The 27,996-nt window shown below is 39.4% G+C and overlaps 1 protein-coding gene across 3 annotated transcripts; it reads right to left on the bottom strand.

The window, feature by feature from the left end:
* Positions 1-820: 820 nt before the first annotated feature.
* On the bottom strand, positions 821-27,847 carry SEC24A (SEC24 homolog A, COPII coat complex component). 3 transcript variants are annotated; one of them, XR_008579224.1, is made up of 24 exons: positions 27,641-27,836; positions 21,734-22,255; positions 19,290-19,457; positions 17,530-17,607; positions 17,028-17,194; positions 16,267-16,439; positions 15,139-15,241; positions 14,206-14,332; positions 13,753-13,862; positions 13,261-13,373; positions 12,487-12,605; positions 11,798-11,853; positions 11,273-11,479; positions 10,792-10,912; positions 10,050-10,208; positions 9,356-9,529; positions 8,865-8,975; positions 8,263-8,438; positions 6,649-6,786; positions 5,866-5,970; positions 5,633-5,725; positions 4,959-5,062; positions 3,844-4,548; positions 821-1,294 (listed from the first exon to the last, which is right to left on the bottom strand). XR_008579224.1 is itself a non-coding variant. In XM_054841411.1 (23 exons), the coding sequence occupies exons 1-23, from the start codon at positions 27,711-27,713 to the stop codon at positions 4,434-4,436; spliced, it is 3,312 nt and encodes a 1,103-aa protein (XP_054697386.1). In that variant the 5' UTR covers positions 27,714-27,847; the 3' UTR covers positions 1,484-4,433. The 3 variants fall into 3 exon arrangements, 1 of the variants encoding a protein (XP_054697386.1); XR_008579223.1 differs by lacking the exon at positions 821-1,294 and having other exon boundaries at positions 1,484-4,042; positions 4,134-4,548; XM_054841411.1 differs by lacking the exon at positions 821-1,294 and having other exon boundaries at positions 1,484-4,548; positions 27,641-27,847.
* Between the last annotated feature and the right edge of the window lie 149 nt (positions 27,848-27,996).

Below are 27,996 nucleotides of genomic sequence, written 5' to 3'. Positions count from 1 at the left end.
TCACACTGCTGTTTAGTTTCCAGCAGACAACGTTTAAACAACGAAGCACGACGACGATCAGCGCCGAGGGGAGCGTGGTGCCAGGGCCTGAGATTCACTGTTGGAAAAGCTTTGAGTGGGTGAATTTAGGAAATTAATTTGTCATTGGCACCCTCCAACTGAGGGAGGAGAATATGCTGTTTATTGGGGTGCCATCAAATACACATCTTCACATGTACATAGAAGGGATACACAAGGTAAAGAAACGCCTTCCAGGGGACCGCCGGGCAGCACAGCTCAGCTTCTCCATCATATCCCTGTGGACATATCCATATAGCATCACTGCATGGCTGGTAATACAGTAAGCAGCTGAAGGGATTGACTATGCACACTGAGGACAAACACAAGGCAACAAGGACTTCTCAAGGATTCCAGAATTACTGTAACAGAGTATGTCTTCAGTTCCTTCTAGCAAGATACAGTTGGTATAACATTAATATTTACGTACAATAAAAAGTCCATCACATCTCTACTTGTGTGACAAAAAAAAAAAAGACAAAACCGGGCCACAGTATTCTTCTCTTAGTTGAACATTCACATAGGTAACACATGTAGCAAAAGTACCTGAAAGCCAAACCAAATGAAGACAGTGACATAGATACTTTCCATCAGTACTTCAAACTAATTACCTTCAACATCCTTGGCACTGAACGACTCAAACTCCTTAACTCACAGACACTTCAATTAGAAGCAGGACTCTGCTTCAAGATCCTGTACTTGGGAGTTCCAAAGACCAGCGCTGGGAAGGCTGCCTGTTGAACGCCAAGCCACAGCTGGAGTGGTGAAATTCAGCAGCAGCAGGACAGATTGTTATGTGTATTGGGGAAAAGCCGACAAGTCCAATTAATATTTCTACAATACTAAGTGATTTAGAGAATGATTGAATTCTGTATTCAAAAAACTGTTAAACACAGAGGTCAAAGTACTGAGCTCATGCATTAACTTATGTATGATGAAACCAGAAGCAGCAGTGGTGACAGCTCATAAAAAAACTGGCAAGCATAAGATGGAATGAGTTTTACAAAAAGGTGTTGAAAGAATAGGATGTTAAATGAAGATACAGGATTACCTACAATAAAATTGATCACCATCTTGGGAACACTGCTGAAGGCTAAATTCCAACCATCAATATCAGCTGGCTCTGGAGACCAACTTCCAGCCAGATGGCAGGGTACCAACAGTGGGGTACAGCACCCCTTACTGGAAGAACAGACCCCAAGGTAGGACTGAATAGCAATGCTCACTGACAGATGCTCTGGGGGGACAAAAAAAATGCCAGTGACAGAAGAAGAGTTTGAGTCACCTGGAACTCAGTTTGTATCACCTAAATATTATGTTTTATCAAAAAAGTAGAATTTATCCCTTGTTGGTGCATGGTATTTGTCTCGATTGATCAAATACATTATTCTATTTTTATTTATAAGAAAGGACTGATGGACTTGCATGAGTTCTTTCAATGAGTTTTATTGAGTAGCCAAATCTGATAAATTAGCACAGATAAAATAAGCATTTGCATGTGTTACAAATGACTTTTTACAGGAATAAAACAGTGAAAATTACAAACTGTAAAAAGGAGGACAAGTAAATCCTGTCTCAAATTCAGAAGGGGGAAGATTTATAACTTCATACTGAAGATCAAATGTTTTGAGTTCAGAAAACAAAGATTTAATATTACAATATTATACACTACTTTACAAAATTAAATTTACTATAAGGATTACATCCATAATAGTAAACAGAACCTTAAAATCACATTTAATGGTCCCTTAACAACCATTCTGCATCTTTGATTAAATTCTGTTAAGAAATTAATTCTAAATAAAAGTGAATCATTCTAGTTATTGCAACACAGTCTATGTGGACTTAGACTCAAATATATTAAATTAAAAACGATAATGAAAGCAAAGTAAAATGGATGGTAACAATGTTGGCTGAACACTAATGTGTCAAATACAGAAATAGTTTAAAAAAAAGTCTTCATCTAGAAAAATAGAATACATTTGCAGTGGTAGAGTTGTCGTGCTGAGATCTAAGTACCAGAGCCACTCTTGCCTATTTTTGCAGTTCATCTTCAGTGTCCTCATTTTTCAATGGCAGGTAAAAATGACACATCATAGGTAGTTTGTGTGTTCATCTGTACTGTACTGCCCTTATGGCAACACAAGGTGAACCAGCAGGCCATTCCCACTGTGAGGGGATAAACTAACAAAGTTCAACACAGAATTTCTTCCAAGTTGAAGAGAACTCCGAGAAGGTTCATCTGATTGTTTATAATGTTTTGCTCTGTAAAACTTAGGGACTGCAATTCAAAGTTGCTAACTGCCACAAAGACTGACATCTTTAGCCATTAGTCTAGTGTACATAAAGCAATGAAGCCATCTCCAACATTTATGTTGGTGTTTGTTTTTTTTTAAAAAAGAGATAATAGCAAAATACAGTCATAGTAAGAAACAGACTTTGGGTGGGCTGTTAGATGCAAGGATGATTTTCAACATCTGAGTGATAATATACCCAAAACACAAGTTTTAAGTCGTAACCTATGCAACTGCATAGCTTCCATTTATGGTTTAAATGAAGAGACCCCTTTTCCCCAGAAAAAAAAAAATCAGACTGTCAAAAAAAACGTTTTCACTATGACTAGAAACTGTGCAATTCTCTGAAAAGCTGTTCAAGTAAATATACTCCTGTTTGCTACAGAGACAGCAGACAGGGAAGCTTAAATTGGTTCCATAATAGTCTTTTCATGCTATGTTAGATATTGTTCTGAACTTTAGCTTCTTGTCCTCAAGTGACAAGAACAATTTCCTCAAAGAAAGTCCTCCCCTGAAGTAAGGCAACTCCTGACAATCGTGCAGCTACAGCTTGAAATGGTAGCAAATGATCACCCTATGATGTCCTTTGACATTTGTATCACAAAAATCTAAGTTAACTAGCCTAATCACAGTACTTGTTTGACCACTTCAAAGTGTTTTACCTATTGAAGTTACTTGCCCCAGAAAGTAGGTTTTGCAAGATGTTTACCATTACTAAACAAAAAAGCAAACCAAGATTTTTCCATATGAAACACTTCCATGGGCATAGGGATACAGTAACTTAAACTCTCTTTACGTTGCTAGCTATCAAAGATAGCTTAACCTCCAAAACAGAAGAACTATCAATGCACTTTTATAACATGATTTTTGTATATAAATTTTCACTTCAAGTTCAATGTCAACTTCCATCTGTAGCTCTGGCAGGGATGTGAGAGTATATTTAAAGCTTTTATTTGGTGCACGCTGGCTTTGGACCTAGGCTCATTACATAGCTGCAGTAAAAAAAAAAACTTCAGGCATGTCTCAAACCATAAGCAAAATCTTCAAACACAATATAATATTTTTGTCTTTGGAAAAATAATGTCTTTTTCCAATTTTAACGTCAGAATATTCAATGTCGTCTCAAAACAGGAGGGGTTTGAAGTGCCACCATACAAACTCACTTCAGAAACACACCAGATTTTAGGGGCCTAACATTCAGTTAATGTAAACAAGAGCCAAAAGCCTACTAAACGTAAACCAAAAAATCTAAGATAACCTTCCTTGCCCTTCCCCTCCCACACCATTCACAAACTGAAATTAAAACTATTCCTTTTACTGAAGAAAAACAAAGCTTGTTATCTACCTAAGTCTACTTTTACTGCTGACTCAGCCACTGACTTTTTAAAATGTGTCTCTCAGGGCCTACTCCTCCCCAGTCTACTTTTTAGTTAGAATACTGACTTATTAAAAGCTTTAACAAATTCAGCCATCTTGTCCAGGTTAAGCTTACCTTTAGTCCTATTAGCCATAATCCAATCCAAGCACTGGATTCTACGCTTCATAAAGTATTTGTTCGTTTCACAATGAACAGTTGTTTCATTGCTACTTTAAGCATTAAGTTGAACATTGAGATGCTCTGTCTGTAATCACTGGATGCACTTAGAAAGAATTTCCCTGCAAATCATGATCAGTATTGTGAGGTTTTATATCTAGCAGCAAAAAAAAAAAAAAATGCAAAGAGTTACAGAAATATACATTTTGAACAACAAAGAACTCTTTATTTTACAAAATGTATTTCACCTTTTCAGTATTGCCTTTGTAAATGTACTTCATGCTGCAACTACTTACAGTAAAAACATGATTTGCAGCAAATTAAAGGTGCTCAACCAGTTCCAATAGTTTGATTTTTTTAAGGTACAATATTATGTAGTTGCACATTTGATTCTTGGATGTGGTCCTTTATTTGCTTTAGTTTGTTGAAATCACAGTGAGAACTTCTCATCAACTGCCTCAGGCCACAGATTTAATGAAGATATTACAAGCACAATTGTTCTTTACTGCAAAATCTTTCCTTAAAGAAGTGAGCCAAAGGCTAGTGTTTCATTTATTTACTTGCTGCTGTATATGAAGGAGGAATTCATAGTATGATAAGGCTGATTCTGTTCTGTCTTCAATCATATTTTGCAGAAAACTTGATTTCAATGGACTGTCATCCCTTAAAAATGAAAATATAAGTGTTTGAGTGAAATAAATATTCACCAAGATCTACAGTGCAATGCATTAACAAAGTTACAGGTCAAGTGGCAAGACATTTCAAGAGCTTAAGAACACATAAAAAGAGGATCTCAAATAGCCCTTGTGATTAATTCCAACAAGTACACTTATCAGCGTTTACTTCATTAATCTGCCATTAACTGCAGGTTGTTCTGTGACATTTAAGTCTTTTTTAGTCCATCAAAATTCTAATTGGAGACAACTCATAACAAGTCATATCTGTTGTCAAATGTGTTAAGCACAGCATGCACCATTGTTAAAACTTCCATTAAGAAAGTTCAGTATACGATATCCGAATATGTATTGTTAAGAGTTCCTTAAAGAAGCACAAAGACTTAAAAAAACACTTACTTTATTATATACAGTATAGGAAAGAAAGGTCTCTGTTCTCTCAGCCAAGAAATGAAAGCTATTGTTCTGACGGATTCTGCTGTTTCAAGTTCTGGGAGATGCGTCTAAGAGGCAAAGTGTGTCATTAATACACATACATGATATTTTTCAGAAAAAAACCCACAAAAAACCAAAAAAGTAAAAGGAACACTTAAAATAGCCCAGCTCTATCCTAATCAGGTATAAAGGAAACCCAGACAGATAGGTTTCATGATGTGTTTTAGTCTCCTTTGAAAGGTCTTGAAACAGTCAAATGCACTAAACTGGTATCAGCAATTGCCAACAGAACGATGATGACTGAGCTGTGATTGATACCTGTTTTATTGCAGAAGCCAAAGGATTTCACACTAACCTACTGCCCTTACTATTCCCAAGTATTCTCAGTCTGCTCCCACAGTTCTGAGAAGCTGAAATCACTGCCAGCCTCTTCTTACTGTGCTTTCAAGGGAAGATTTATATAATTTTAGCCTGGAGAAACTCCAAGGGAGGCAATATAAATTATTTCTTTCCCTGAATCTGGATTTATAGTGAATAATAACTAGAGGGCTAATATTTCAATAGTGCTGGTTTAGTTCTCGTGAAAATGATATTCTGGCACTGTATGACTGGTGTAGAGCAAAGCAAGCAGCACGTACCATATTCTGCGGTATTGAGCCGTAATTTGGTACCCCAAGGACTTGGCTGATAAAGCTCTGCCCACAGTTCTTCCCAATCCACAGAAACATTACCTGAAAGATACCCAGCAAAACCAACATTAATCCAACGCAAAACCACATCTCAACGGTCTCCTACGTATTTTGAATTCTCAGAAATAATGCATCAAGTAAATTTGGATGCTTTTTAAAATCACCACCACCACACAACTTACAGAGCCAGCATCCATAAGGTAAGCACCATCCCTACTCAACTTCTCCACTGACAGCTGGAGAATGGGTGGCTGAGGTATAGTTCTATCATTTATGTTAAGAGCCCCCTAAAGGAAAAAGCAAAAAGAAAAACAGTGTTTCACATCTTCATGCGTTGAAACAGGCACAAGAACAGAAGGTTAAATAAGAATAGGACATACTACACTGAATACTGAAGCTGGACCCTTTTCCTCAGTTGAGTTCAAGTCATACTTCACATGCATGATTTACTAATAAATCTCTTAATATTTTATTTAGAGAGGGCGTACGTCATCAATTTAATCTTAGTTAATTGGTTCTAGAACTGGAATATCACATTTGTTGTGTACAAGAGATGTGATTTCTAAAATTATTCAGGCTCTTACATAAACATTCTCTCACTGGTCAAAGAACTATTTTGACACTTAAAAATAAAGGACCAGAGGGACAAAAAGTTAAAACATATGATATGCTGTCTTTACATACATGTGACAGTGCGAGATAATGACACAAGGCAAAAAGTGAAATAAGTTAGAAAAAACCTTCCCCATCCATTCACAGCCAGAGCACAACTTCTCTCCAGAATTCATCGATCCAGTCCCAAATAACAAATGCATAAATGCCACAAATGGGAAAATATGAAACAGTAAATTTTAGCTACGCAGCTTTAATGTGGAAAACTTCTGAGATTTTGTTAACACAAATTTATTTTCACATCATACAAATCTTTGGGATCAAACAGACCATGTAGCAATGCAAATACTCACCTCATCTGTGAGATTATCAACTCTGTACAGACTGGGATGTGTCATCAGCATGAGGTAAACAAGAGGCTGGTTTTTCACTTGACACATGGTAAAAATGCGTTCATCTAAACGTGCGTTCGTCCCAGTTTGAAATGCTTTCTGCAAACGATCAGGCATTTAATTTGACCGTTAAAGCAAAGTGAGATAAGCTGAATTTAGCACACCATCTATTGTTTATTTCTAACTTACTTATGGCTCATCTCTAAGATTTAAGTGTTTTCTCATGGTATGGTATTTTACCACTGCTATTTTACTTCTCCATAGGTCTCTTCAGCATTTCACATATAAATCATACAAGTCTCCTTATTCCCATTTCTGGGTTCCAGAATTAAACACTACCTTGCACCATCAATCCCTTCTAGTGAGCACTACAGCTGAGATGAAAGCATCTTGAAATATATCTCTTCTGACATACACATCAAAAATGTTATGCAATGAAATTTAAAATAACAAATAGTGGAGCAGTTTATGGTTGGCTTCAATGTACAGAATCTTAGGTAATTCTGGATTTACAATAAAGATATAGTCCTGGCTTGTTGGGACAAATAAACCAGCTATAACTGAAACAAGGGCTTGCTCCTCCCACTTGACTGGGTCAAATGCTTATAAAGTCTTCTGCGTGAAAAAGCTCAACATGCTAGTAGCAACATGCTGGTTAATTCCTTATGAAAAGGTTTCTAGAAAAGAAAGCCAGCTTGTCCAACACTTAAAATGACTTCTACTATCAGTTCAGGGAAATACAATCAAAAAATACTTACATTAGGCAAATATTGTGAAATGCTTTAAACCTTTTGCAAGAACAGCCAGCCAACTACCTCTCTGCCTGCCAGCTAGCGCTCTCTTTTAATCCACACTGAACTGCTGTGTGGATCTACATTTCCAGAAATGCACAAAAATTAGATTCCTGAAAAAACACTCTACCAGTACCCTGCCACATTATCTAGACTAGTCAGTGTCTTTACTATTTTCCTATTCCCTTGTTTAAAACATTTATACTTTTGTTTTTATACACACTTCTAAACTCCTGCTTCTCAACGAGATTGTTCTCCATAGTGATATTCTTTAGACATCTTCTCCACCCTCTACTGCTCTCCTCTGCAGGCAAGAGCAGAAGGCTCATCCATTACCCTGATACATTGGCTCCATAAAATTCACCAAATCCATCCATTTTTCATAACATAACAGACTCCAAGATAAAAACACATATTCACCATGTGTAAAATAGTATGTTATCTACCCAGGTCTGAGAAACAATTAAATAGGTTTTGTTCTACATTGACCTTTCAAGTCATCAAATTCTGGGGTGCAGAGAAATGGAATTGTTATCTTGAGAGAACTTCATCTGTGCAAGAAGCACCGTTCTCAGATCTGTAAAATATCTCAAAACTCTAATGGCAAATTGCAGGAAGGCTGGTTTTATTAAACAATCTATATCAAGCAACTTCTGAATTTTGGATCCTACAAAAATACTAAAAGAAGATAGATGTGTTTTGGTACAAAGAAATGTCCTTTTACTTCAGGTTGACATGCCAAACAGACAATCATCCTCTTGCACAGCTTCCTTTCAACTCTTACCTGTTTTAAGAGTGCCAGTACATAGAGCGGAAAGAGCCGTAGTGAGTAGGGGGCCATGAGACCAGGTTGTTGAATGCTTAGGACTGATGAACGGTAAGCAGATAAAGAATCTATCACTGCATTGACCAAGGCATCCCGAGCATCACTCAAGGTAGCAGAAACTGATCGGTCCACAGCTAAAACGAGAGTACAAAGCTCAAATAAGAGGCTTTTCCACCCTTGGTAGGAATACAGTCACATATGTTAACTTTTCTCATTTTAACATACACTTCCATGCCTCTTAATAAGCTTTTACTACACTAGAGAGGAAGTCAAGACAAGTGATTCAGAAAAAAAACTGCAGCCCATGATGATACATCAGACTAAGACTAAGTCCAGGTGACTACTTTCAGCTACACTGATACTTTACTTGAGCCAAGAATTAAAAAAAAAAACAAAAAACAAAAAAACAAAACAAACCACAAACCTTTTAGACTTGCAACTTAGAAAGCACTCTTAGAAAGAGAGAGTCTTTTCTTCTAATGTTACTTCCTAGATGATTACTGCTCAAAGCTTTTGGGATATCATCCATACATATCCAAACAAGCTCTTATCATGCTTACCCATATTGGCTAACAGCCCAGTGATGGCTTGTACATCTGCCCCTAGGTAGACATCATTCAGCGTTGTGACAACAGGTAAGCACATAGTGTGGACACGAATTCGTCTTTCACCTGTCAGAAAAGAAAACCGTAGTCTCCAAACATAGCTTTTATGAAACAATACAAGAAATGGCCCTTAGTCAGTAGCAAAAAAAATAATCAAGATTTGATCTAATTTATCATACAAGTGGTGAATCAGGTCATTTCCAGTAGCTTTTAAAAACTGCTAGTTCTCAGTTTCTGGGTTAAGTCTACTTATTTTCAGACCAGAACTAAGTTTCCCAAGAAACTTCTTGATCTGGAAGAAACAACACATCACAGCTGTAATCTTGATATTAGATAAAATAGTTTGTGCAAGTTACTGCAACTGAACTGAAGCTTATAAATGGGCACAAAAAGACCCATCTGAATACTGTGCTGTTAATGCAGCTAACACTACCTGTGTACCTTACCTTTGCTGGATGTGTACAGGAGAGCTGACTGAAAAGAAACAACTTGCATATCAGTAAGACTCTCTTCTACTGACATTTGCACAGCATATCCTGCATCTGGGTTTACATTGGGTAGTGACAACAAGTCTGTAGATCGTACGAAGAAGTTCCCATGGAAAGTATGAATGGAAAGACCTACAAGACAGGCATTGGATCGAATCAATTTTATAGTCATGAAGTACAGACACCATTCAAACATCTGCCATCACTGTTAGGTGGCTCTGTATCAGAATGTTAAGATCCTTCTCAATGAAATAAAGTATCTTCAGGAAAGGTAAATATACCAAACAGACAACTAATCCATAGAATCCACAAAGCCTAGCAGAAACAAGGGATTTGGAAATGAAATCAGGGCAGAATAGTAGTACGTCTCTAGACTATAAAAACAGTCCCTTGCTGAAATAGCAGTCCAACAAAATTTCCAGCTTTAAACATTAGAAAATGGAATTTGGATGCCAGTAATGATACTGCAAATACAGCCTTTAATAAACAGTCTGATTCCTGGTACTGAATTTTACTTTTCTAATCTATGTCTTTTAACCATTTAAGCTTACATAACAGCCAAAATAGCAATCAAAACATTTCCAAATGACAGCAAACACCTGCTTCCCCCTCACCCTCCCCAAAAAACAAACAAGAAAACCTGTGTTCAAACCTTTGGTGCATCTTATCCTCATGACAGCCTCAAACCCAATCTTTCTAGTTAAATACCGTTTCAGTTCCTTTTGCAATTTCTCCACCTGGACAGGGTTGTGTTTATGATGGTAAGACTGGTAGTAGTAGACACTACCTGCAGAATACCTTGATATACAACCTGAAACAAAACCAACAGATACTGGCAGACTGCAGACAGTTGCTGCTGTGGTCTTTAAATATACCAGTTGAATGCAATATTTCCTTTAATTATTAAACTGTTTACACCTGCAAATAGTTCTGTTACACAGTTAGAGACCTGCATGCAGAGACATAAATGTAACACACCTATATGTTTGAGTACGTATGTAATAATTTTCCATTGGCCTGAAATTACAGGTACTTTGTCACTTGAAAGTTTGGTTAAATAGAGAAAAAGTAGTTAAAATGCTAATGAAGCTTACTCTAAAGGTGTTTACACTGATGCATAAAAAGAAAGGCATAAAAGGAAAGTATTTCAGCCACTTATACCAGGATCACAAGAATCCTGACTCACTAAGGGAGAATATGAAAACAGCTGGGTTAAATCAGAAAAGACTGAAAGGTTCATTCTATTCACTGTCACTGCTCAGCAAGGATGAATTTGCATCTTGACATGCTAGATACATTCAAACCAGGTTCATATACTAAATGTGATTGTAGATTCTATGTGTTTGCCAAAAGTACAAGAGCTACATGTCCCAAAACAGCTTAATACGACTTACCTAGAGAAGCCAAGTCAGAATACTGTCCACTAAGAAGAAATAAATCCACTGCAACTTGTTGCCCTGAGCAGTCCAAGGCTAACTTCTTGTAAAAATCAGTTGATGGTGTCAGATGTATGTCCTGTTAATACAATGGAGTATTACAAAACACAAAGGAAATTCAAACAGATTAACACATATATTGCCTGTTTTCAGGGACACTAATAATTGATTCTCCATCACTCATTACACTGATACTTAAAAAAAAAAAAAATCATGTCATTAATCTGGGTTTATAGTGCTTGGGGTTTTTTGTTTTGCTTTGTTTTGTGTTTTTTTGTTTTGTTTTGTCTTTGAAGGAAAGAAATCCTTCTACTACTTTAGCAAAGGAAGGTTAACTCAACAAGAGAACCATGAGGTTAACCCAGAACAGGCAATTCCAGAACCACCTACACGTACAGAACAGGGTAGTCAGTTCTCTCAGCCTTTTTGCTTTTCTGACCTTTGCAGTTGCTCTTTGGTTTGGCTCCTCTCGTGACTTTAGTGCTCCCATTCCCACAGATGGAAGCTGTGTCTGGAAGACAGAGATTCTACCTCCCGTGGGGGACATCAGTTTAAAGGCAGCCTGTAACGCAGGCCCCAGAGCACTCTGAGTTTCCAGGGACTTGGTAAACATCTGTGGCAAGGTCCTCAACAGATCTTGAATCAGCTACAATTGAGAAAAGACAAATATTAATACTAAGAGTCTTCTGAGTTTTCTTCTTTATAGAGCTGATTGCAGAACACACACAAACATGTATTAACACTTCTACTATTAAGGTAGGAAAAGCCCTAGTAAAAGTCAAGTATTGTCTTGTTTCAGGTTGGCAAATGTTTACAGTCACATACATAAAATTAAAAGACCTCTTTTTTCCACCTCAAATTTGGCATTTAAACTGTAGGCGTTAAAGAGCATTAAGTAATCCAGAAATTATCAAGCATATCTCAAACTATGTGAATGCCACTAGTTATTTAAGGTAGTTCTTACCTCTTTATTTTCATTTAAATTTACTAATAAGTTTTCTGGCATTGGTATAAATACATCTGGAAGAAAAAAAATATGTTTAAGTTATTTTTTAAAAACACAAAGTCCTCCCAATTGTATTTGCCAACCATTATAACTATTGAAAAAAGAATACAGTATCAGTGTGTAAAACCATTCAAACATAGCTACGTGGATTTCTTTTTTTCTCATAAGCATACCTGTGGCTAGAATGCCACGTTAGAGTAGCAATCAACAGGGTTGAAGAGTAATCAAGACTTAAGCAAAAACGCATAGCAAAGATTTTCTAGTGTTCATTCTGCCCTACCCCATGACATACAGTGAAAGGAGACTTGAAACTAAAGGCAGAAGAACAAGCATTAAGCATCAGTCACCACAGAATCTATAGCAATTTACCAACCATCAATATTTGGCATCACAAGAGAAACCTAGATAATTGTACAAAGTAAACTAAAGGCTAGGTGGGCTGTTGTCATGTTTTAAGTCATGAACAGCCACAGCATTGCACAGACATCAGAGGCTTCATAAACGAATGCAGACATATGCTACTTTAAAGCCATTACTACAGAGACTAATGATCTGATCTAGAACTCCCACCAGACAGATTTGTTTAAAAGGCTGTCAAACCCAGCAGTCATTAATAGATATGAATCACAAAAGTTGTATCTGCATACCTTCAATATCTGAAACTATAAGCATCTGAGGTTGAGAGAGACCTTCCTGAAGACTGTAGAAATGGATTGTGCTGTCAAATGTTATGAAGCCTATTTTTGTTCTAGTGTTCCCAGGAAGCCTAAAAATGAGACATATGGTGTTCAGCAAGATGAAATTTCATTTCTGCAGGACTTTTTATTTTTTTTAACATCCACTGCACCTGTCCAAGGTTGTTACCCAGTAGTTAGCTTACCAGCTACACTGCAACAGCTTGACTAAGTCATTTTGGAGAAAAAAAAAATACCCCAAAAAAGGAGCTCATAGTAGAGTCACCCAGCAGACATTCAAGATTTTTTTTAGGAGGGTAATAAGAAACGGCAGAAAAGGAAGAAACAAGCTGCAAAATACCAAGCAGTATTTATCTAAGTTCAAATAGCATGTATTTTATGACAAGTTCATTAGATGTATGCATTCCTTTCAGCAAATACTTACCTAAATTTCACTTTTTAAAAAATACAGGTCAAAAGACATCATAAACATGATGTTTATTCCTTTTGGGGATTGGTGAAGCAAATAGAAAAGAGCCAGACTGAGAAACAAGCCTCAAAGTTACCTTTTTGTACTAGTGCAGCTGTGATGGGAAAAAGACTCCAGCGCTCTGCTACATTTTAATACAACATTGGCCATTGCTAGCGAACACTAGGAAATTTCTTGACAGGAAGTAGTATGTTGAAGTCTATCGCAAGTTTCGTAAGAGTAATGAAAATAGAAAATTATAAGAAAAAGGTACTTACAAGTCAAGATTGTCTAACAAGGTCTGGCAGACTGTATTCAAGTATCCTGTCTCTATTGCATTATGAGAGACATCAAACACAAAGAGGTACACAGGTGGCTGAGGTGGACGTAGCTGAGCAAAAAAAAAAAAAAAGATTACCTTTAGTTTTCAAAATTACATTTATTACATTGAGTTTATTCATTCCACTGCAAATTTAAACTCTATTAAACCAGCACACAGATGATAGCTAGTCCTAAATGCATTTGTCTCTTACTGCGTAATTCTAGAATTATAGTTTTCTTCCAGAAGACCTACAAACACCTAGATGTTCTAAATATAGAACTTTGACATCATAAATGTTTAGAAATTAAGAAATATCTGAAGTTCTTCCCAAGAGGTCTCAGATATACTCCTTGAACTGGAAAGCATCTTTTGTAACAAGGCTTTTTCCAACTTCCCTCCGGAAATAAAACAAAGGGAGAGGAAAAACTAAGAGTAAATAAAGCCTTACCATGTATTCAGATGGAGCCATAAACTCGATAGTTGCATTCTGGACTTCAGGTCTTTTATGAGGCTCTCCATAAACTCTTGTCACAGGATTATACATGAATTCTTCAGGAACTATGCAGATAAATTTATATGTTATTACTTCACACTAGTATTAGCTGTGGTGCATTTTAAAACAAATACATCAACTTTTTTGCGCCTGTTGGAGAACTACACTAGGTAGGGCAGCTACTTTGTCACCTGCCTGGGTACATTGGGAGACCATGTCAGTGCTACTGTACTTCATTAGTGACGCCACTGTCTTTGCCCATGGGAAACATTTCTCATGTCTCACAGCCCCAGCACGACCAATGACAAGCCCTAGTACCGATATGGCCAACAGTATTACAGTCTCAAAGGCCAAGGTGGGAAAGGTTAACCTTAACAGTTCAAAGCCATAAGCACATTTAAAACCTACCATCATTCACTCTATAGCACAAATTGCATTTCCATCTCCTTTGGTCTAGAAAGCTGACAAAAGGGTTAATGTATGTCCGACAGGAACGGCATCTCACAATAGTACTTGAGGTGACCACTGGCAATTGCTGGAAAAGAAAAGCTTCCTGTTTTAAAGCATCACCACACTACAGCTATTGATCTACAATACCAACATTATTTACCCTGTGCTTCCTGGTTAGCTAGTCAAAGCGTACTTGTTGAAGGAAGAAGTATTTCTGCATCCTTGCAGCTTCCCTACAATTCCTTAATAAGACTGGTCAGAACTGAGCTCTAAACAATTTGGTTAAGAGTCAAACTTGGCCTCTAAAGTCTTGAATTTTACATTGATGGTTTAAAACCAATACAGATCAAAAAATCAGAAAAAACCCCACATCTTTGAAAAAAATTACTTAAATTGTGAAAAATAGCAGTGCTTAAAAGAGGTACTGCTAAATTCACAAAGTCTCCTGGCTATCTGAGGACATCCAAACCCCTTTAACTGTGTTAATTCTTAAGAGAATTAGTACTAGGTTTGGTGTAGGAAATCAGTAACTACCAGTTGTAGAGATATGTGACAAGATGAAGCTAGCTAAGCAATACTGGAATTTAGATGTGTTGCTTTCTGTCACAGTCCAGGTGCTGTGCTGCCTCTAGGCTTCTGTTTTTTTGAGGTTTGGGAGGTTTTTTGTTTATTAAGAAGTGAGGGTTCACAGTTTAAAAATGGCAGGGAGAAAAATTTCAGAAAAATTACAATGATCTGTATGGAACAGGGAAATGTCAGTTACCAGTGGAATTTTTCTGGGCCAAGATTAGTCAACAGACTTGCCCTTTTTATAATTCATTGTCCAGCTCTGGATTCTAGTAAAGGCATAGTTGATAATTCAGCGTTTAAAGTTTTGAACATTTGTCATACCGATAAGTCTTTGAAAGGATGAAGCAGGAGCCCCAAAGGAAGTTTGGCTTTATTCAATAAGGCCTGAGTTTGAGGAATGTTAGTCAGGGTACAGCGGAACAACCTACATGGAGGACAAAGGGTTATTTTCAGAGGCTTTCAGATAATGAAATGATGATTTCAGTAGTACAGAGCATCTTTTATATTGTTCTAGAGCTGGTGATGGTGAATTTCCATTTCCAGATAAAGGATCTTCACCAACTCTGTCAAATCATTCTGGTTTAGTCTGAGCTTGACCCACAGTACATATTTGGAGTTCTTATTTTACACACATGCTCTTTACACAGACTGAGTGTCATTTTAGTCACTCAAGTCAAAGTTAAGCCTAGCAGTGTTCAAAATTGCACCAAATCTTTGTATACTAACTGTTATTTTGGAATACTAATTTGAGGTAGCCCTATATACAAATCTGAACCAGCAAAGTTTAAAAAGTGGTCTTAAAACTACACAAAAATAACTATAAACAACCCCACAGTCATTTCAGGGACTTCAGAACTCCATGGTTTCCACAAAGTGCAGATGTGCACAGTACTTTTGCAAATCCAGCCCAGCTTGTTTGCATGACCAACTTCACAAAGATGCTGTTATTTCCTTTATCTGTCATAAAAGACTTGCAAAGCAGGTGTACCTGGTTATACACAGCATGGTTGGTCTCCTCAGAGAGATGACTTGCATAACCAGCTGCCAGCCCCTTGTTTGACATTCCATTTACTCCATTGTTTTAAATGGTTACTTTCAATACAGAGGTCACTCATGTTTCTGCATTCACAATCTTTTTTTGGCACCTCACTCAAGTGAGTTAACTCCTATTTTATGTCTTTTCTCTATCATACTCACTGCAAGCTATAAAGTTTTTGTATTGTACCTATCTATAGCTGCCTTGCAAGCAACATATTTCTCCTCATACTTTCTACAGATCATTTTCCTCACTTCAAAGTTTGAACCACTTACCGCCTTTATCGTAATATAGTGAAGCCTGTCTTCAATGTTTACTACTCACAAAATTAAGGAAATATTTTGTGAAGAGTTACAAGTATGAATGTATACTTCTGTTTATTTTGATGGATTATAGCAAATTGATAGTCTTACTCAGGATTACAGTTGAGCTTCTGGATGTCTTCATGCAAATTTGGGACAGGAGCCTTCAAGAGGGTCGTAGGAAGAATATTTCTTTCTTGAAGAAGATTCACAGGTCTTAATCCTTCTTGCTGTAGACTCAGGCCAGCCATAGATGCAGTTAAGTGATTAGTGCCTAGGGCAGGCTACAGTCAAATAAAATTTCAGAAATTAACACCAATTATTTGGATGAAGCCCATAGTTCATTTAAAAAGCAAACATATTTCCCTTTCAATTTTTTAATTTTGTTTGTGTATTAGCTGTCATTGCATTACAGTGATATATTTAGAAATAATACTTGTAACAAACTCAGACTTCGGCTTGTAACATAATAGAGGTAAAAAATAGCATACATTTGCTACAAAGCTCTTGAAATACAGAAGCTCAGGTGGCAAAAGCATTGCTCAGTTTGCTTTGAAAGTTCAGAAGAAAACCCAAGTACTTCAGCTAACAATAGGGAAGACAAACATGCCAAAAGCAGCTGAAAGTTTTAAGAGAAATATTCTGAACAGATTTGAGTACAGAACACTTCAGAAAGAGCTGGCACACAGCTTTTCCTATCTGGCATCAAGGCAAAAGCATTCATTTTGGACTATGTCTACTGTCTTGAACAAATGGCTCACCAGTGAACCACAGAAGCAGCACCCCAGAGATGCAAACACACACCAATCGTCACTTTTCTTCACCCACACGTACCACGGGTCATAACGAGATAAAATCCAGATTATCTTTACCTGGTGGAAATGTTTTGATCCATCTGGATATTGCAAAGCAGATGCCTGCATTCCTGGTGCTCCGGGTGGAGAAGTATTTTGGTAGCCTGGAGGTAAGGTAGGGTAGGAATACCCAACACTTCTATTCATCTTAAGATTCGGGGGTGCAGGAGAAGGATGTGGAGTTGCTAGAGGCAGAGTAGACAAATACTTAAAATTAATTGCCAGAGAACTGCAGCTTGCTCAATGCATTACTACAGCAGGAAGGCTTTTTGTTGTTGTTCAGTTTCTAGGTGTAAACAACTGACAACTGCTCTCAGTTTTGCAAAGTGCTCTTAACTGCTTGACCATACTTACAAGCAAAGACATGCTAATTGTCAATGCTTCAAATTTCATATTTAGCTTCAAGACAGACATCAAACCGAGTGTATATGTTTGTACACAAATGCCTAAACTTCTATCTTTCCCAGGCTTTTAAAAAAAAGTTGTGTAATAGTAAACATTTTTAATTCCAAATCCTTACCCATGAGGCCACCCCCTTCTATTGCATCATAGCTGTTTTGGACCACAGACCCATCGCTGGCAGCAGATGTAGCATCGCCTGTTAAGAAAGACAGTCCCAGTAAAAATTTTCACAAGTTACTAAGAAGTTGTAATGAGGTAACTGCAAAGAAATCCTACTTGCTGGATGAATATTAAGATTAGCATTGTTTGGATCTACTTTGTTTCTATCCCAGGATGAAACTGAATTAAACATACATCTTGGCCTCTTTCTCACACACGCTTCCCTTGCTGACACAACCTCAACAAAGGACATTCATAAAACCACACAATCTTTTTTCAAGGAAAACAAAACTCCCTACACTTCGGGCTGAATGACCTTTTAAGATTACTTTAGATTAGGTATTTGCCATAACTTCCAAGCTAATATGCAGCAAAGCATCAGGGGCCGCTCCCTCCTCATCAGAGGAAGTGTCTGTAGGCTAGCCGTGGTTTTCAGAGTACCCTGGAATTTAGGCACTGAGCTCCCTGAAGAACTTTTTCCACTGATAATTCAGGAAAACACCAAATTCCCTTAGTCCAGTACTGCTCACCACATACCAACAGTTCCGATATGGTCACATACCAGTCAAGATATAAATTCCAGTTGCGATAAGAAAAAACTTGAAATTGAGAGAGTGCTCCCAAAGGATAGCTTTTTGTAAGCTAACTATGTCTAAATATACAAACCCAATGATCTATTGCTAAGGAAAAGTAGGTACTCAATTTACTTTTTATTGTCATTAAAATCTTCAAAGATGACCCAGGGAAAGGAACTTATGCTGAATCTTGCTAGTATGTAGCAGTGAACCTACTTCACAGACTAAACATTTCTCTCTCTCCAGGGCCCTAGAAATGTTTCTCTTCATTATGAGGAAAAGACTTTCTTAGCAAAAGCACTTTCTAATGCATTTCATATGTTCAGAAGTAAGCTAAATCTGAATATACTATTCTTGTACTCACACAGCTACCACGTACAAGAAACTGTCAATCTGAACGTGCAAGGAGCCAACAGCTTTGACAGAACAAACTATCTATATAAAAATAAAACTGCTGACTACCACAGGGCCCCATCTAGCATGGGCAGTAAATGCAATACAACTGCAGGTCCGTTTGATACGGAGCCCTGATGAGTTCTTAAACAATGGCATATTTGTGCAGGGCCCACAGGAGACAGAGAAAGTCAGATATCTGTTTTCAACAGCTGACACTTAACAGCCTCTAGTAACTACCTTCAGAAAATGAACAAATCCAAGACACACACTTCAGTGATTTTACACAGAAGGGAAGAATAAGGTACAGCTACGTAAACAGGGATGGAATTGCAGGGTTCACATTTTAGCTCTCCCTGCAGAATAAAACGATACAGGAAGTTATACACAGATTATATCCTCCACAGCAGCCAGGGATGCAGAAAAATCAGAATTTCAGTATGATTTTAGAACATTAAAAATAAAAAATAAAAAGAAAGAGATGGCAACTATGGGAGACGCAGACACACTAAACAGCACTTAGAAATCTATTTTGAAATGTTAATTATTTTTATTTTATTAACAACTGTCAACAAGAAATATTTTACATCCTTCCAGGTCCTTACCTGCTCCTTTCAGATAAAATTACACTGTATTAGTATCAGTTTTACCATTTGAGTATCTAATAGAACAGTGTAGTCAACTTTAAAGGCTGTACATTAGACCAAGTTACAATGTTCAAATTCAACAAAAAGAGCAAATTATTTCTTACTTTCTCGATTTGCAGCTGAATTTAGCAGAGACTGTGTATTAGGTGGTCCTGCTCCCAGTGTTGGTGGCCTAATTAAAGGTGGACCACCAACTGGCGGAGGTCCTAAAGGCGGTCTTGCAGGGGGGTGGAGCGGAGTTAAAGGCTGAGTCACTGGTGGAGGTGCAGATCCTGTAAAGAGATTAGTTAGGAGGAGTTTAACCCAGCTGAAAAAGTCACAACACAGACTGAACTCTAAATATTCCTCTTATTCAAATGATAAACAGCATATACATAAATATATAATATATAATAAATAAAATAAATACATAAATCCTAACAGGCATGCAGAAGGTTTTACAACTTCAGATTGTTCCTGTCATGCTCTTCTCATACCGGGTTCCTGCAGCTATTGTCCACGATCTCTTTCAGCTTTTTGTTGCTATTGTTGGTGAGAATTTCAAGAGGTACAGAAACCATCCCAACTTCAATTACTAAGTCTGGACTATATTATAAAGTTATAGTACATCCCTATATTAGGGAATAATGAACTAGTAAGAGTTTAAACAGATTCCTTCTGACAGAATGCTCATCTTCCACTTCAATAATCTGATGCAGAACAGCAATGTACATATTCTATAGCTAGTAAAATTACTTGGGGCAAATATATCACTTGGGAAAGCATCAACAGTGTGCAGTTTGAATGAACTTGCCGTGCAAGTGCAAGGTGTTTTGCTCTGAAACGTTTAACCCTCCATGTTAAAAGTCACAGGAAAGTTTTTAATTGCCTCTGTTTTAAAATTCTACAACTTTCTCAAGCCAAGACATTTAGAAACCCAATAATGCCAAACCTAAAAGCACTTTCACCCCTTTGTTGCCTATTATTCCAGGGGCCAGCATAACTGCCCTTTAACTCTAGAAGACACTAATGTATTTTAATGTAAAAGTTAGCCTTTCAAGAGATAAAGCCAAATTGTCCAGTATCACCGTGGCACAGAAGCCTGTAAGCCATACGCAAAAGTAGACTGACGAATTCCCCACCACACAAAATACGCAACTTCATGAGCCTGCACGGTATGGTCACATTTAAGGGAGGAGTGGGGAAAAAGAAAGGGGGGGAAGAAGAAAAAAATAATCACATCCAGTGAAGTTATCTGTTTGTTCACTTAGCATTTGATACAGCAAAGCTAATTAATTGCTATATGCAGGCAATACTATCACAGAACTTGGAAGAGATTCTGTATCTGTCCAAAGTTGTCCATGCAGGCCAGGAGCTGGCAGACCTTTGTTCTAAGAATGAGCGTGATCACCAAATGAGCTAAATTCATTTTAAAAGCCATCACTGTTCTACCAAAAACTACCAGGGAAATTGCTCAGGAGGATTCACCATTGAATGGATATAAGAATTCTCCTATTCCAGACACTCACTCTCATTTCATATGCCACTTTCCAAGATTTCTCAGCATTTTCCTCACTAACTCCAAAGTACTAATTGTTTATTCCAATAAACTGCCAGAAATAGTTTCATAAATTCTGTGAGCTTCAGACAGTTTGAACATCATAAGAAAATTAGTCAGGCATATAACAAAAAATTAGCATCAAGAAAAATCTCTAGTGAGGCTAAAAGGATTTCACAAGAAAAAATATTTGCTTTAATATTTAAAATGCTTTTGTACATAACTCCTATTTGCATGCTCAGTTAGAAAAACCTCTATAAGAACAAGCAGCGCTTTGGCAAAGAGAAACTGGAGTATTCACTTTGTGTCCGTAATAATCACAAGTTGCATAATAGAGCTACTTAGTGTTAGAAAAGCTTTTCGCCACTACATATACCAGCACAGAAGCAGCAGGAACAGAAGCCTCACTCTTTCAGAATACTTTCTAAAGACTGACTATTATTATTAGATAGCAAAAATTACAAGTTTGGAGGAAGGAAGCTTTCCACTGAACTGGCCTCTATTTCAATGACACAGAACACTTTTCAGTTTTCTTTCCAGGCTGCACTCAAGTTGTTTGCATCAACCTGACAGAGGCTGTTCAGAGAACTACCTGAATCAAATGATTAACAGAAAGGCTGACAAGTTTTAAACTGCAGAAGACCACACTCACTAAACAGGACTACAGTTTTCAACTGTGAAGTCCTCAAGTCCTCACTTGACTGAAACAGCCACCCCAAGGAACGGTGAAGGTCACAGAAACAGCATTACCCACACACAGCTTCCCAAAACGACGAGACACCGTTCAGGAGTTACCTGCTTCAGCCAACTGCAATGCCTGACCGGCGCACAGAACTTCCACTTCTAATCCAAAGAAGCCACCCCAGTATTTGTGATGTGCGTTTTCTCAAAATACCTGCTTTGACAACCTTGCTCCACAAGCAAAATGCCACTGCAGAGTCAATTCTCTAGTCTTTTTAAAAGGACACTGAGAAGTGGACATTGGTAAATTATCAAAAGCATTATGATTACCTGGCTTCATATAGCTGTTCTGAAGCGGAGGACCTCCTGGAGAAGCAGCATATTGATAACTTCCTGGAGGATTTGTGTTTCCTGATAACGATGACGGTGGCTGAGCTGACCCTGTCCCCGCCACGTGAGCCAAATGGCTTGTTTGAGACCCTAGGGGCTGACTCACAGGAGTCTGGCTGTACTGCCAGTTTGAAAGCACTGGCGGGCTAGCTCCAGGAGGAAAGCCACCAGCAGATGATATAGCAGCTGAGTTTTGCAATGTGGGCAGCAGCACTTGTGGAACAGAACCTGTCTGTTGTACTGGTGACCCAGAGAAAGGTGCCACTGGTGGTCTATTGAGAGTCTGCCCAGGTCCTTGATAATTGTTTAATTGAGAAACATTCTGAGAGCCACTATAGTTATACTGTCCAGAAGACTGATGTGGAGGAACCTTCGCCGGCGTCTGATGCGAATACGATCCTGGAACCAAAGGGCTAAATCCCTGGCCATCTGATGAGTGCATCAGCTGATTTTGAACAGGACCTGGAAGAAAAAAAAACACAAGCAATAAACCCTTTAGAAAGTCAGTGTTGGGTATCACTTCTGAAAATAAGAGATGTTCCTGGAAAACCCTTTCCTTAGGATTTTACTAGTCTCCAAGCAGTTTTATTTTTTTAAACAATCAGGTGTGACAGAAGTACTGCTGCAGGGGACATGAATTTGGTAGTATTTTGCTATCAACACTTAGATCTTTGTTTTGTTTTACAGTAGCCTCGCAACCACTAAGCATTGCAGTGCCTGAACGCAATCCATCCTCCTGGACTAAAATTCACACACGATACTATTTCAGAAACACCCAAAAGCAAGCCGACCAAAGAGGAGCGCTCTCCCACACAGCTGGCAGTCGTACAAGCAAGCAAACCGAAAGCGGAAGCATCCATTACATAATAACTGGGTTTCACTTCACAATTGACACCAACTTAAACTTTAGCTTACGGCAAAGACACGAAGAGCCAGTCTCAGCCTAGGTCACCATGCTATTTCTGAACTGACAGGGTTAAGCTATGAAAGTTTCTGCAGTTAATTTTAGTAAGAGAACTATTCATACACATACCGCTCGTGTGAGGGGCCAACTGGTCACAAATGTGGAATGACGGGTAATTTTATCGTAAAATAATTCACCAATCAGGAAAATAAAACTTCATAGGTTAATGGCGCTTTTTATGTGTTGGTTGGTTGGTATAGCTGAACTAAGTTTTACTATTTTGAAGAAAAAAAATTGAAAAAAGGTTAATAACTCTCCAAACAGTAAACAACGCTGGCAAGAGCATCGTCAGGTTTCTGCTTTACACGGGAACACAGAGAGACAGAATACTATGAGAATTCCAGTGCGTAAGAGCTCCATCAAGAAAGCTACTACTACAGGTTGTTCATACCTTTGCCACAAAATGGACATTCTGAAGGGAGACTATAAATTTTCAAGTGAAATCCTTCTGAGCGGAATACACTAGATAATGCATGCCGCAGCCAGCCACAACTCCTTAAAAATTACTAAAACACTTTCCAATGTTGTATCGTTTATTTTAGACTGTTGCATTGTGGCTCCCAAACCCCCCTAAACACACAGTTTGAATACTGGAGACATTCCACATACACAGTTAATCATCTGAAAGCAGAAAAGATCCTCTTCATGGTTTAGAGTTAAGATTCTTTTCTTTTCAACCCTGTACTATTTTCCAGATTTACAGAATTAGTCAAGATTTGGACAATTTTTTTTGAACCTAGATAAACGAAAGCACTTAATTTTCCAGACCAGAAACCCCTGAAGGATTCAACACTTAAATTTTCAAAAAATTATCAGAGAGATTGGCTTGGAGAGCAGACATATATTTACCATACAAGTCCTGGAAATAGCTGCCACCAGAATGAAATCACAGAATTTCATTTAACATTAAACCAAAGATGGCTGGTTTCCTATTGAAACATCTTAGTTAAATTCAAAAGGTGAGGAAGTTCACATTTCCAAGTTCGAATAACTTTGAACATGAGCATTTCTGACAATAAATTAAGCTAAACACAGAACACATTGAAATAGTTAGGGCAAATCCTGCACCACTGATTCAGCTCATCATTCCCCAGAAAGCCTTAGGCTACGGTTCACAGACAGCTGTTACTTCACTGAATATTGTACATATCCGTGGCATTACTACACTGCCAGTGACCTCATCCTCACTGCCTCTGTTATTTGTGCATAAAAAGTGCATACCATATTATTCTCCACCCACTAATCTCAATATGCTACTTATCATCCAATTAGGAAATCCAGTTATACTCTACTCTCCTTAAAATGCTGCTCATAAATCTTAGTAATTAATAATTCTCTAAAATCAGTGTGTCTAAACAAAAAGCTTGCAAACATGAAAATGCTAACAATTATGACTCACCTTTGAAAATTACTCTGCAGTGTATCAGATGGGTTTCTAACAACTGATTTACAAAATCCATTGTAAATTAAACTTGCTAACTCTAAGAACGATGAAGAATTCTTATGTGATTCCAAGTCTCCTGACTGCATCAGCACGTACACTGATATAACAACATTACTGTAAGTTGTACAAAAAAATACAGAACAAATATAAATTAATTTCATAACTCGATTATTCACTTTAGAGCATGACTGCATGGCCCAGGCAGGAATCGCAGTGCTTGGATTGCTCTCTTACGCAGTTTTCCCTGCTTCAGGGATAAGTTTGAGGATAAAGCAATGGAAGTGACGTGAAATCCAAAATTGACTAACCTGGTATTTTCTATGGGGCTTTACTTTAATAATAAAAAAAAAAAATTACTTCACCATAGCACAACATTCCAAATTGCAATTTTTATTTTTCAAGTCAGAAGCACAACGAAAAGTCTCAATATCCTACGTGCAGTTCATGTTTTCACAACAAGCCTGCGTAAAGCTGCCAACAAAACTAAAGGCACAGCACTGAGGGGTGCAGACCCTTTCCAAAGGGCTTCACAGTCCATAAAGACTTCTCAGAACTTGCTGTTTTGCTGCTGCCAGGTACCCATCTTGACCTGACCTGTACCAAGGCCTATCAGAGAGCATATATAGGCTCTCCAGCTTTCCCTATATGTTGCTGCTGGTTTCCTGCACTGTTCTGCAAAGCCAGGAACGAAGAAGGAATTCAGCATAGACTGAAGAGCTAGACCACCTGCACGGCTGCAAACCAACCACCACTCAGAGCAGAAATAAGTAATACAAGAAAGGCCACCTACTTCACAGCAAAAGACACCTCTACAGCAACACAAGGTTATTTAACATTTGTAAGAGCTCAGGAATGGCAGTGGAATATATATGAAGGCTGCCTGATGGTTTTCTAAAATGAGGGGTCAAAATATTAGCACAGGAGGCTAGGGTTCAAGTTCTGTTCTCCACTGTGCAGAATTTAGTACATCACTTTCACCAGACACCACCTCTCCAACCTGCAGGAGATGCAAGGATAAACACAGTGAAGAGCTGCCTCCCAACCCAACTGCCATGGGATCGGTCACCCCCAGCACCCACTTCAGCTGACTGTGACCCCCTGGTCTCCAAGCACACAGAGAGCTGACCAAACCCAACAGCTCCTAAAGCATCTCATGACCTCAAAGTGCCACGCTAAGGTCACACGAGGAGAGCAAAACAGTTCTAAAAGAATTGTTCTCCTTCTCGTTTGCACTATTAACTGGAAAGCAAATTAGTAACCTGCAGTTAAATGAATACAGAATACTAAAAGAAAAAAACAAATGAAGTAGAGGAAGGTTGTTGCTAAGCAACCCGATGCTCTGTGCTAAACAACTTCCCGGTCAGCACACGGTGCTGCTGTGACAATTTACTGCCTTCACAGACGTAGGAGCTTGTGGAGTTACCTGTAAACAGTAAAGCAAGCAACAAGTTGGGAGGAAGAGCTGACAGCTATATAACAATTTGTTATTCTGTTGACAGCTTGGTTTCTTATCACTGTAAGTATCACAACAGTGCTCTCAGTATGCTCTAGACTGTTTTAAAAAGCTTTGGTTTTACTGTAAAGGTCAAAGATCACAGCACCTGTTCAACATATATTTTAAACAATGCTAAGAACAGTCTATGCTTGAATAATCTAATTTATTCAAAAGGCCAGCAACCCAAACTTTATCTTTAACATACCATAGCAACTGTTTAATTTTATTACCTTGTATTTGCGTAACTCTAAATTTCAGTTCTTTATTTTTTATACACCTGACAGCCGGGTAGCCCGACATTCCTCTTCCTCCAACTGCCTCCCTAGAACTGCCATTACGTGCTTAATCCGACTACAGGGAAATCAGCAAACATAAAGCGATGCCAGTCTGTAAATCATCCCACTTGATTACTCCATTAGCTAACGTCGTCTTTGTACATTCTCTGCTTAGACCATAAGCTCTCCAGAATAGAGACTCTCTCTTCAGACTGTACTCATATGCTTCCCGCTTTCTTGACCCTATAAGCAACTATACAGTTGTTTGTAAAATGCCATTTTGCAGATGACTTTGAGGAAAAGTAATAAGCATGCTGTGAAGTAGGAGGGGGAAGACAAGTCAAACCATTTCATTACTCATGCATAAAGCAGAAAAATCAAAAGATCTCATTATAACTGAATTGCTTATGATGCAGCACAACTACTGAAACACAGAAGTGTATAATTAAGGAACAAGTACAGAGGATGCTGTCTGTATACGTGAAATCAGGAAATACTTCCAACAGCACAGATTTCTACACACGCAGAGAAAACAGATACAGAGACAAGGCTTGCCTTGTATTTCTTTCTTCCTAGCTGAAAAGGCTGGCTAGTAAGTTGCTCAGTTTGACCTTCAATAACTTGCTTTTAAAAAAATATATATATATTTTGAAGGGGGAAAAAAGTCATCAAGGCTTTCCCAGACTGTAGCACACAGAACCAGATAATATCAGTTTTACATGAATGACAAGATAAAACCCTCCGGCTGCTGCAGCCTGAGCTCAGGCGCCCCCCCCCCCCCCCGTGATAACAGCGGTGCCACATGTACAGCTCCGTTCCAAAGGGTCAGAGGCTCAGACCGCTCTGGCTGTGTCACCGCGGGGATACGAAGTGACGCCCGGTGCGTTGTCCCTACTTGGCACAAATATGGCTTTTCTGAAAGGCATTTTTATCAATTTATAAGCCAAGACACACTAGAAAAATATACTCAGGGATACCTTTCTCATGAAACAAGACTAGAATGAAGACTTATTTTGGTTGATAAACAGCGCTGCATTTTTCTCAGCGTGACTCGGGGCAGGCCAGGCTCCGGCCAGCAGCTCGCCACGATTCCCACCACAGCGACCCCCAGCACCTTTTATTTCCCAACGGGGGAGCAGCCGCCGCCGCCCCGCAGCCAGCGCTCCCACCCGCACCCTCGCACGGACCGGGTGACGCTCCCGCGGGGGTGACAGAAGAAATCAGTCACTGCCACCCGCTTTTTTTCCCTTTTCTTCCCCCCTAATTCAGCTGCGCTGCCCCTCGGGACGCCGGCTGCCCGGGGTGCGGTGAGGCCGCCGCCAGACCCGGACACAGACCCGTCCCCGGGGCCGCCTGCTCCTCCGGGCTGTAACTCAGCGAGCCGAGAAGCTAACGCACCAGGAGCGCCCGCCGGCTCCCCCGCTCCCGTGGCCCGGAACCCGTCCTCCCCCGTCCTCCCCGCCGCTCTGCCCGCGGGCACCGGCCCCCTCCCCCGCGCCGCGGGCCGAGGCCTGCCCGCTACACCCGCAGCACCAGGGAGGACGGGCACAGGGCGGCCCACGGCCGGGGGAAGCACCGCGGGGCAGGGGTCACCCCCACTAGGCCCCCTCCCCACGGCCAGGCCCCACGGCCCTCTACCGCCACCGGGGCGGCCCAGCGCCGCACTCACCGTTGCTATAGGGCTGTTGGCCGGCGCCGTTCTGGCTGGGGTAGCCAGCGGGGGGCCTGGCGGGCTGGGCCATGGCGGCAGGCTAGGCTGGGCTCGGCTCAGCTCGGTTCAGCTCGGTTCAGCAGTGCCGCCCGTCTGGCGGCGCCCGGCCCAGCTCGGGGAAGGAGGGGAGGAACAGCCCCACACCGGAACTACCGGGCGACGCGCGCAGGCGCACTACGTACACGTGGCACTTCCGGGAGCGGCGCGCTGCGGCAGTGGGCGGAGCCTGGCGCCTTAAGGGGGCAGGGGCGGGGCAGGGACAGGCCGGGCTGTGGGAGAGGCGGTGCTGTTGTTCCTGCTGGGAGAGCTGTGCG

The sequence above is a fragment of the Grus americana genome, chromosome 14 (assembly GCF_028858705.1).
Source record: "Grus americana isolate bGruAme1 chromosome 14, bGruAme1.mat, whole genome shotgun sequence".
Classification (NCBI taxonomy): Eukaryota; Metazoa; Chordata; class Aves; order Gruiformes; family Gruidae; genus Grus; species Grus americana.
This window is presented reverse-complemented; position numbering and strand designations above follow the sequence as displayed.

Bases quoted from the DNA above. Each gene is read 5' to 3' on its own strand.
- SEC24A (XM_054841411.1), bottom strand. From the start codon at position 27,713: ATGGCCCAGCCCGCCAGGCCCCCCGCTGGCTACCCCAGCCAGAACGGC. The intron at 15,242-16,266 runs GTAAGACTATCA...TCCTCCATGTAG, and splicing joins AAGCTCAACTGTAATCCTGA to GTTGTTCCGCTGTACCCTGA. The intron at 4,549-4,958 runs GTAAGTGTTTTT...TTCATTTTTAAG, and splicing joins CCTATACTGTATATAATAAA to GGATGACAGTCCATTGAAAT.